Consider the following 10,460-nt stretch of genomic DNA (forward strand, 5'->3'; position numbering starts at 1 on the left):
TGTGGAGTTTGCATGTCCTCCCCGTGAAAGCGTGGTTTCCCTCCGGGTACTCCCGCTTCCTCCCACCTCCAAAGACATGCACCCGGGGATAGGTTGATTGGCAACACTAAATTGGCCCTAATGTGTGAATGTGAGTGTGAATGTTGTCTGTCTATCTGTGTTGGCCCTGCGATGAGGTGGCGACTTGTCCAGGGTGTACACCGCCTTCCGCCCGATTGTAGCTGAGATAGGCACCAGAGCCACCCATGACCCCAGAGGGAATAAGTGGTAGAAAACGGAAGGATGGATGGATTACCACATTAATCGTGTTTGAACAGATTAATTGCACAATACAAACGTCTGCGCAATGATGAGTGAGGGGACTGACTGGTGTGCTCACTGAAAAATAGAACCTGACTGAAATTCAGATAATATACATTTTGAGCAAAACACTGATATGCATTCAAGTAAGACATTTAAGATCTGCTGCTGTGTGACATTCTGACAATAAAATTCCACGTGTGTCGAAATATTGTGCTCTTTTTTTAAACTTAATTACAATTTTGCTCGTAAGTAACATTATCAAAATGAAAACGTGTAATTACTCTGATTGGAAAAAAATATCATTTGACTGCATTCAATTGTACAATTGCCCAACAAAATGTTTTATACAAATGTTGCTAACCACTGTGGAGACACCAGAAGAGTAATTTTTGACACATTTTTATTAAGAATATACAAATGTTACATAATCAGGTCGATTCAGAAGTTTCAAACTCAGCAACATACAGTATTTAAAAAACAACATTAGGGCTCCCAAATAAATATAGTACTTTATTAGATGTTGAATAAATGCATGATATAAACCAATGTCTATCTATGTTGACGCTGTAAAAAACATGATTGCTGAAAGATTAACTACAAAAAGTATTAAACAACCAAATCAAAAAAATAAGTTGAGGTAAAACATCCAAAACAAAGAAAATATAAAAATGTTAAGATTTTCTTTGGATGTGTTAAACCACAGCATTAATTCACACTTTCCAGTGATGTAATTGTATTAACTTTAACAGGCAATAAAAGCACTATGCTGGAAAAACACTGCATCTACCCTGCTTGCATTAGTTTAACCAATGTACTCTAGTTCCCAAACTGCAAACACAAAGAGCAATACGGAACAACTATATTATACGTTCAGTTCATTCTCTAGTTCATTATACAGTATTGTAATTGGAATGTTGATATATGTGTTACAAAGTATGTCAGTCACACCTTCACTTAAAAGGGCTGTTTGCAACTTACTCAAAGAAAAAAAAAAAATTAACCATAAAAATATAACACAAAAATGCCAACGGATAAAATTGTTTTTCTTTAAAGTGTCTAGGTTTTTCACAATTACGATTTACTAAAATGTTTCTTGGCCTTAGGAATTTGTCCGGCACTTAGGCTTGTCACTTTCTCCTCCACACGTACACAAAGGGAGCACACATCCACACACAAAAGCAGTCCATGAAAAGCAATTAACAATTTGTGGTCTTGTTGTATGTTTCAATTAGAATATACATTTAATGATAGCTAACATGACAGCTAACGTCAGTAGCTAAACTTTGATAAATCACTATCATTAGCTGACCACACTCAAAGCTAATGTCCGTGTGTGTTTTTTTTTTTTTTAATTATTTTTTTACATACAGGCGCACTTACATCATTAGTTGCTAAAAGCCAAAAGATGGAAGGCTATAATGCTTACAACATTCTCGAAACTTAGCTGTCTCCATATCATCTGCGTAAAGGTTGCAAACAACCTCTTTAAGTTTTCTTTTTATTATTCCAAGAAAGGTCAAGGAGAAGAATTTATACTATTATAGCACAAAAAAAGACTATTTACAAAAAAAAACCTTCTTGGTACACAGGTTTTCAAAAAGAATGGTAATAACAGCCAGTTTCAAAAGCTTAAAGTTGACATGATATTAAAATGACTTTTTGCAAGTTTTAATTAAAAACGCAATCAGGAGCATACTCCAAAAATCCAAAGAGTTTTGGTCCGTAGAATCCTTGGACTGCTTAGTAACATTACAGACACTATTTAACTTGGTATGGAATTATTTTCCTGTAGGTCCTTATTTCTTCTAAATGAATGTTTAAAACTTGAAAAGCTGATGTACAGCAGATGAAACAGATTAAATAAATGTATCAACATACTTCTCTTTGACAACTCATTGTATACAAAACATCAAAAAGAAAAACACAGTTCAAACCAGGCTGTAGCTTGGAGGCTATACCACAAAAGATGACTTCTGCTTGAAATCCCCCTAAGAAACAAACACATCAGATAGCATTATTTAAATATGAATAACCTGGCCACCATTTTAAAGATGTCACCTGTTAGCAATTAGCAAACATTGAACACACAAATAATGATGAAAGCTTATAAACAAAGCACTGTCACACATACATCATCATCCTCACCACCATACACTGAAGGGGGCTGGTAGACCACATTGGGTTTTTGTGTCCTGAAAGACACATTTGAAAGACAAGAGAACATTTCACACATCCAAAAAATAAATGCTTTAGATGTTGAAATTGATTATCTGATGCAATCCACTGCATCAAATGGCAACAAATTGGCAAATTCCTCTTACCTGTCAGTTATTTCTGCAAAGAAAAGAAAAAACATCAAGTTATTAGTTTAATTAAATTACATAATTAATTAATTACATTTTATTAGTCACACAAATGATCATCTGCCTCTTTAAGCATTTATGGTGTAATGTTACATGGACATATTTAACTGTTACAACTCTGATTGGGATTATTGCAGCTATAGGGAAAGTGAGCATACTTGCCAACCCTCCCGATTTTACCGGGAGACTCCAGAATTTCAGTGCCCCTCCCAAAAATCTTCTGGGGCAACCTCTCTCCCGAATTTCTCCCGCTTTCCCACCGGTCAACAATATTAGGGGCATGCCTTAAAGGCACTGCCTTTAACGTCCTCTACTAAACGTCGCTGCGTTTGCTTTTCTTCCATACAAACAGCGTGCTGGCCCAGTCACATAATATACGCGGCATTCTCTCACACACATAATTAAATGCAATGTATACTTGATCAACAGCCATACAGGTCAAACTGAGGTTGGCCATATAAACAACTTTAACACTGTTACAAACATGCGCCACACTGTGAACCCACACCAAACAAAAATGACAAACACATTTCGGGAGAACATCCGCACCTTAACACAACAATAACACAATAGAACAAATATGCAGCGCTAACTCTTCCGGGACGCTAAAATATACACCCCCACTACCACCAAAGCCCCCCCCCCCCCCTCATACTCCCATCTCCTGAATTCGGAGGTCTCAAGGTTGGCAAGTATGGAAGTGAGTAATGTGTCAGAGGCAACCATTACTGAGAACATCCTAGGACAGAATAAGGAAATATATACTCACTGGGCAGATATCCTTTCTTGTGAGCGTACCAAATTCCTACAGCAAGTAGGACGAGCAGCAGTAGAGCCACAATTACCCCAGCAACAATGCCTCCTGTGTTTACGTCACCTAAAAGAATAATGAGGCAAAACATTTCAGTTCAGTTCAGTTTATTTTGAACATGCATACGATACAACGTAATGCATCACATATTTTCAGTTGTTTCATTACAGCACGTCCAAAATGGAGTACGAAGAAGCAGACTTTATTTATTCCTACCGCTTTACATATCTTAAAAATTGTATTGATTTTCAGTAAAACGCAAGCTTCTCCATTCAAAAATACAGTCGATATTGTGTTTCTGTTATAGGACGTGATGTGTTTGCACGCAGACTCTACACAATGTGTACACGGATGTTGGCCCTGTTTTGACGTCATACAGTAGGCCAACTCATTTTCATTGAGGGCCACATCACAGTTATGGCTACTCTAAAAAGGGCCAGTTAAAACATTAAATACACTTGTGAGTGCGAATTTTGTCTGTCTATCTTTGTTGGCCCTGCGATGAGGTGGCGACTTGTCCAGGGTGTACACTGCCTTCTGCCCGATTGTAGCTGAGATAGGCGCCAGCGCCCCCCGCGACCCCAAACGGGAATAAGCAGTAGAAAATGAATGAATGAATGAATGAACATATACCGTTTTTTCCGCACTATAAGGCGCGCTTAAAAACCTAACATTTTCTCAAAAGCTGACAGTGCGCTTTATAATCCGGTGCGCCTTATATATGGACCAATATTAAGCCACAACAGGTTCCACAACTTTGGTAAGCAGCCGCCGATTTCATTTTCCCCCGTAGGAGAAGCGCGCGGTGCATGCTGGGATATATGACTGCGCCAGGCCGCGCCGTTTCATTTCCATTTGTGTGTTTACATAATATGTAAAGACCCCAAAATGGCTCCAATTGAGAGACATGATTTCAGGAAAGCAGGAATTGTCACTGAACTGCTAGACGACAACAGCGCGACACTGACTCCATTAACGACGTCTCGAAATAGTGCAAAGCAATAACAATATATCAATAACTCAACGTTGCTCAAACGTTAATGTCACACAACACAACACACAAAATAAACATGTAACGCTCACTGTATTAAGTTATTCCTCATCCACAAATCCCTCGAATTCTTCTTCTTCAGTGTCCGAATTAAACATGTCACAAGAGGTCTCGCAACTACAGTAAGCAGCCACCAACTTAATTTTCCCCCGTAGAAGAAGAAGCGTGCGGTGCATGCTGGGATATAAGACTGTAGGAGGCGTCCCATTTCTGTGTGTTTATGTAAAGACCCCAAAATGGCTCCTATTAAGAGACACGCTTACGACGTAGATTTTAAACTCAAGGCGATCAGTCACACAGTAAAACACGGGAATAGAGCAGCAGCGAGAGATTTTGACATTAGCAGGAGCGAGAGAATTTAACATTAACAGCAGCAACACTGACTCGTTTAATGACTACTTCGCCCAACTGTTTGATTCGAACATTGAAGAAGAAGATTTTGAGGGATTCGTGGATGAGGAATAACTTAATAAAGTGAGCTTTACATGTTTATTTTTTGTGTTGTGTTGGGTAACATTATCGTTTGAGCAACGTTGAGTTATTGATATATTATTGCTTTGCACTATTTCGAGTGTTACTATATTGTGATTGCACGTTTGATTTACCGTAACAGTATCAGACTGTTTTTTACGTGTTTATTGAATCGGGGGAAATAATAAAACAGCTGTTTATTCATTTTGGGAGTGAACAGAGTTGTCAGAACGCTGGTTTGTAATCTATTAATAAAGTTTGACTGACCTATCTGACTGTTTTGTTGACATTCCCTTTAGCGCAGCTCCATCTATAGGATGCATAACGTAACCCCAGCCTCTACTGAAGCATCTATTCTATGCGCCTTATATATGAACAAAGTTTTAAAATAGGCCATTCATTGAAGGTGCGCCTTATAATCCGGTGCGTCGTATAGTGCGGAAAATACTGTAATCACCTCATGATTTTTACACAATTGCATATGCACTTTTTAATATACTTTTTACATAAAAATTGAAAACTTGCTTTGAAATCACAATTCAAGGTGACAAGCGGATATAAAGGTATTTTTATTTTTACAAAACATTTAATACATTACACTGTATAACAATATAATATTTGTTGCATTATCAGAAAATATTAAAGTTTAAAAGGTATGTAATTTTTATGCAGTAGATGTTTTTTTCCTTTCAAAACAGAAAGAATGAAAAGATTAGAAAGATGAAAATAAACAAAGTACTTTATTGACAATTCCAGGCTTTTGGGAGCCACATAGAATTTGGACCCCTGGCATGAGGTTTACACCTGTGTCATACAGAATGTTTAAGTTAGTGTGCGGTTGGAAACTTGTCAATTTTTAAACCCTAATTTTAATGTGTGAAGCTACGAGAAGTGGGACAAATGTGTGGAAGAATAGACAAGCTAGTGAATGTAACAAAAATACTATGTTGCAATCCATATTTTTGGGGTCTTAGTTTAAAAAAAAAAAAAAACACTTTTCAAAGTGTTGGCACACACAGTCAAAGACACACCTCCTGACTTATTTAAAAATTGCTGTGCCAAACAATTAACTTTAGCCACCACATAACTACATATACAATCAATACAGATATACATTTTAATATTCAAGCTTGAACAAAGAAATATATAATAACTCTACGCATGGTTGAAAGAGTGCATAGGAATATGCATCCTTTTCTGCGTAGATTTTTTTTGTAAATCCAAGTCCGCGGTGAAAGTTTTAACACCTGCTGATGCAACTTTTTAGTGCGCAGCAACCTTTGTCAATGAGACCCCTGAACACTGTGGAAAGGTTTGTAGACATTTGGGAAGAAAGCCTTAACCCACCACTGACTTTGCGTAAAACTCAGCACGCTTTTTTTTTTTTTCAATAACTAAAACCACATACTCAAATCAAGCTGGCAAATCTTCCATCCATCCATTTCCTACCGCTTATTCCCTTTGGGGTCGCTGGTGCCTATCTCAGCTACAATCGGGCGGAAGGCGGCGTACACCCTGGACAAGTCACCACCTCATCGCAGGGGCTGGCACATTTTATTCCGGATAATGCAATTTTCCCCATTCCGACATGCAAAACAGCTAAATCAGTCATGTTGCTTTGGGAGCGGACGTGAACAGCTCTTTTTCAAATCCAATCACAAATTCTCAATTGGTTTGCAATTGGAGCTTTGACTTTGCACTATATAATGTTACCTTGTTATCTTTGAATTATTTCTGTGTAGCTTTTTTAGTATGCTTTATGTCGGTGTCTTCCTGGGTTTTTTTTTTTTTTTGCTATATACAACACGTTGCTAATAAAGGGCAGCATCTATTTCTTTTTTGTTGTTCGTCGAATATTCTGCGGTTATTTTTTTTGGTTTGATCATCAAAACTAGAATGGAAATTACATTTTTCAACAATTTCTGGAGAATTGTAATGTTAGTCTCGGTTCCCATCTATGTTCGACACCCAACTCTAGAAGTGGCATAGGCGCATTTGTCCTCCCTTACCAATCTTCTTCTGGCCCGATCACTCAGTTTGTTAAGATAGCCAGCTCTCTGCAGATTTAGAAGAGTGCCATATCCTTCCTAGTTAGCTGGAAGTCTTCATGTAGTCATCTAATGTCCAAAATTTTGAAGTTACCCTTTCTCTTTGTTGTTCTCACTAATTGTGACGTCGGAGGCAAAAACTAGCTGGATCTCTACTGAATTAGGTCAGTCACTTTAAAAAGGGGGTGGATATTTATGCAAACACTTCATTCACATTATATATTTTCTATTCACCCAACACAAGTTTGTAAAAATCCGTGTTCACTTTGACATAAAAGGACATTTTTGTTCCAATTTGGGATTTTATATTTTAGAATTAATAAAGGCTTAAACATCCTGGGGGGGGTGAATACTTTTGTAAGACATTGTATATCAGGTGTGTGCATACAACACGTTGCTAATTGAAACATATTTAAAGATAAAATGTCTTGCAACTGTACTTTAGACAAAAAACTACTTGAAGTGAACTTACGGACTTCCATTTTCAAAGCTTTGCAGCGCTGAGAAGGACCAGCGATGTTTGAAGCTTCACAGTAGTATTCGGCCGCATCCATCTTTTTGGCAGAAGGAAACTCCTAAAAAGACACAGGGTAAGGTTAAGGAGAGTTATTCCTACAAAAAAGGAGAAAACGATAGTGAGAGAGCTGTATGTTGTCGCTGACCAAAGTGCCAGCCACAGAGTTCAGCCGATAGGTATAATTCTGGAAGCCCGAAATCTTGCTCGGTTCAGGTGGCAGAGGGATGCCATTTCTGTACCACTTGTATTGGGAAGAGGGGGAGCCGTCTCCATCGTGACAGGTCAACAAGGCCTTTTTTCCAGTTGTCACTGAGGTGGGAACTCTACACAGTGGTGGAGACGGAGGCACTGCGGGGCACAAGGTAGCTTTTCTTTAACTTTATGAACATACAGTCTCAAAAGACATGTACAGTAAGTATATAGATAGATGGATAATTAAGAAGGCTCTTTACCGAGAACTGTGAGCGTCACTCTGGCCTCATCAAACTGACTATCGGTTAAAGACACCTCACAGTCATACACTCCATTATCCTCGCGGGTCACTTTATTGAATCTCAGATTGCTGCCATACATTGTTACACGGTTGGAATATGCCCCTGCGGAAAGAATTGCACATTAACAGTCAAATAGAATATACACATGGCCAGAGTTGCAGCCTGCAACTTTGTTACTTATGAACGGTGAGGTGTTTAAAGACTTAACCCACTGAGTTGTGTTGTCAGGGGTTAGTGTGAACGTTTAGAAATTCAATGTGCTTTCGGAACACAAAACTAACTGTTGCATCAACGACATTTATACAGGTGCAGAATTTGAGAAACATCCTGCGAATAAGATGAAATACACAAAACATACATTAGTGGCACACTTACCAGTGGGATTTCCATTATAAAATACATATTTCTGTGAACCTGTACGGTCCTTGAACTTCCACTCAACCCGGGCATTTGAACCAAAGTCATTTGAATAAGAGCATGTAAGGTCAACCCCTGTAATAGAATAAACAACAAATAAAAATAATACATTAAAAAAATCCACACAATTAAAGAGACAAAACACATTAAACTAAACAAACATATAGTGTAGGGGTGTAACGATTTACTTCAACAATGTTTTGATTCGATTCAGAATTTGTGGTTGCTAATACGATTCATGGACGATATACATCTTTTAGAAGGATATAATCTGAAATGATTCAGTGAGTTTTAAAAAATGTTGAGCAGAAAAATTAAACCAGTGTGACTGTAAAATATATACTAGACACTGGACACTACAGGTGAAGTGTCCTATATTGTTGATATTTCTTGAGAGGGAATTAGATATTAATGAATTATGGATACAAACAAGCAAGTAAACAATTATTGGCCAATACATTCACATGTTATTTGAATAGATGGCAACCAACACTATAGGTTGAATTAACAAAGGAAACTTTTTTCGCTAGCATTATTCAACATTCAAGAAATCTTAAATTAAGTAGCAGGGTGTTTCAAAAAGAATATGCCAAAATTATAACTCAATATTTCAAAAATGAAAAACGATAGAAAACATAGCTTTAACACGTGTTGTACATAACTTTTAATATTTATTTTATGCTTTACAAGTGCTCAATATGGCCACCAACGTCAGCGTGGACAACATCAAGACGATATGAGAATTCCTCACAAATGCGCCCCAGGATGTCGCGATCCAATGTGTTGATTACTGGTGTTATCACAGAAAAAATTCACACTTAGGTTCGGGGATCTGTCTACCAGTCTTTTACAATGCTTTAGAACTGAATAAATGAGAGATCATTTTGGCGTATTCTTTTTTTATTCACCCTGTACAGTACAGTAACCAACATTTTAACAGTATATTTACTTGCTACTTCAAATGTTGTTTTTCAACATAGAAATAATACAACATTAATATAAAAAATAAAGTGAAACCAACATGTCTTCAGGTTGAATTAACAGTGGGTTTACCTGAGAAATTAAGTGCAACCAAAGATTTTCAGTTTAAATGAGTAGTGGTTTGACCTACCAGTATTCTCATTTTAATAAACACGCAAGACCATAAAGACATAACAGAAGTGACAGCAGAAAATTTTCAGCGACAGACGGACAAAATAGCCAAGGATGTAAAAAATGTAAGTGTCGTGTAACCGTGTTTTCCATTCAAAAGTATTTTTTTTACTTTTTTCCCAATAATACTAAAATACTTTGTATATCACACCATTTTTAACCTTCTGTCTCAACCTGGTCCATCGCCGTAACTTGCTCTGCTGTCACTTACGTTTTGTCCGTCGTATCCTTCGTGGATTAAATTTGAATTGTGGCTTTGTATCATTCTGCAGTGGCGCTTGCACTTGTGGTTTTTGCAATCGTGCTGTAGCTAAAAGTTTTTGTTTTATAATTAATTATATTGTCTTGAGGCATTTGCATTTGTTGTGACCTTTTCTTGACCACAGTATATATTTGATGACGCTACAGACGGGCAAACAGACTTAATGTTTGACGTACTATCATCAAAAGTGCTAAACTTCATATAAAGTGTGCCGTTCTTAAATCCAATGTTTTCTTTTTTGTAGTATTGGCAAAATCGATATATTTTCTTTTAAAACCTTTTAAAGGTCAACTTGTCGAGCACAAAACAATATAGTTGAAATTTAGAAATAAAAATTTATCTATCGATATATCAATCAATCGCTCCACTCCTAATGTTGTTACCAACCTAATACAGTGGTACCTCAACTTAAAAGTACCTCAAATTACGAGTATTTTGAGGTATGAGGAGTCCCTAGGCTTTCGGTTATGCTTTGAATATGCTTGAAGTATAAATTAGAATTACGAGCCTCCTTGCTACTGGTTGAAGCAGTGACTTTCTACAGCCTGCGGCTAGGGAATGACTCAATACT

The 10,460-nt window shown here is 37.3% G+C and overlaps 1 protein-coding gene across 1 annotated transcript in view; it reads right to left on the reverse strand.

Moving 5' to 3' along the window:
* Positions 1–686: 686 nt before the first annotated feature.
* The window catches only part of f11r.1 (F11 receptor, tandem duplicate 1), an 18,159-nt gene continuing 8,385 nt past the window's right edge, over positions 687–10,460 (reverse strand). Inside the window, exons 3-9 of the mRNA XM_061897628.1 lie at positions 8,434–8,550; positions 8,017–8,160; positions 7,710–7,912; positions 7,520–7,622; positions 3,436–3,543; positions 2,435–2,637; positions 687–2,291 (exon numbers count right to left, since the gene is read on the reverse strand). Coding sequence (XP_061753612.1) covers positions 2,621–2,637; positions 3,436–3,543; positions 7,520–7,622; positions 7,710–7,912; positions 8,017–8,160; positions 8,434–8,550 — 692 coding nt within the window. The 3' untranslated portion in view covers positions 687–2,291; positions 2,435–2,620. The remainder of the gene's footprint in view (positions 2,292–2,434; positions 2,638–3,435; positions 3,544–7,519; positions 7,623–7,709; positions 7,913–8,016; positions 8,161–8,433; positions 8,551–10,460) is intronic.

Source organism: Nerophis ophidion, linkage group LG04 (assembly GCF_033978795.1).
Source record: "Nerophis ophidion isolate RoL-2023_Sa linkage group LG04, RoL_Noph_v1.0, whole genome shotgun sequence".
Lineage (NCBI taxonomy): Eukaryota > Metazoa > Chordata > Actinopteri > Syngnathiformes > Syngnathidae > Nerophis > Nerophis ophidion.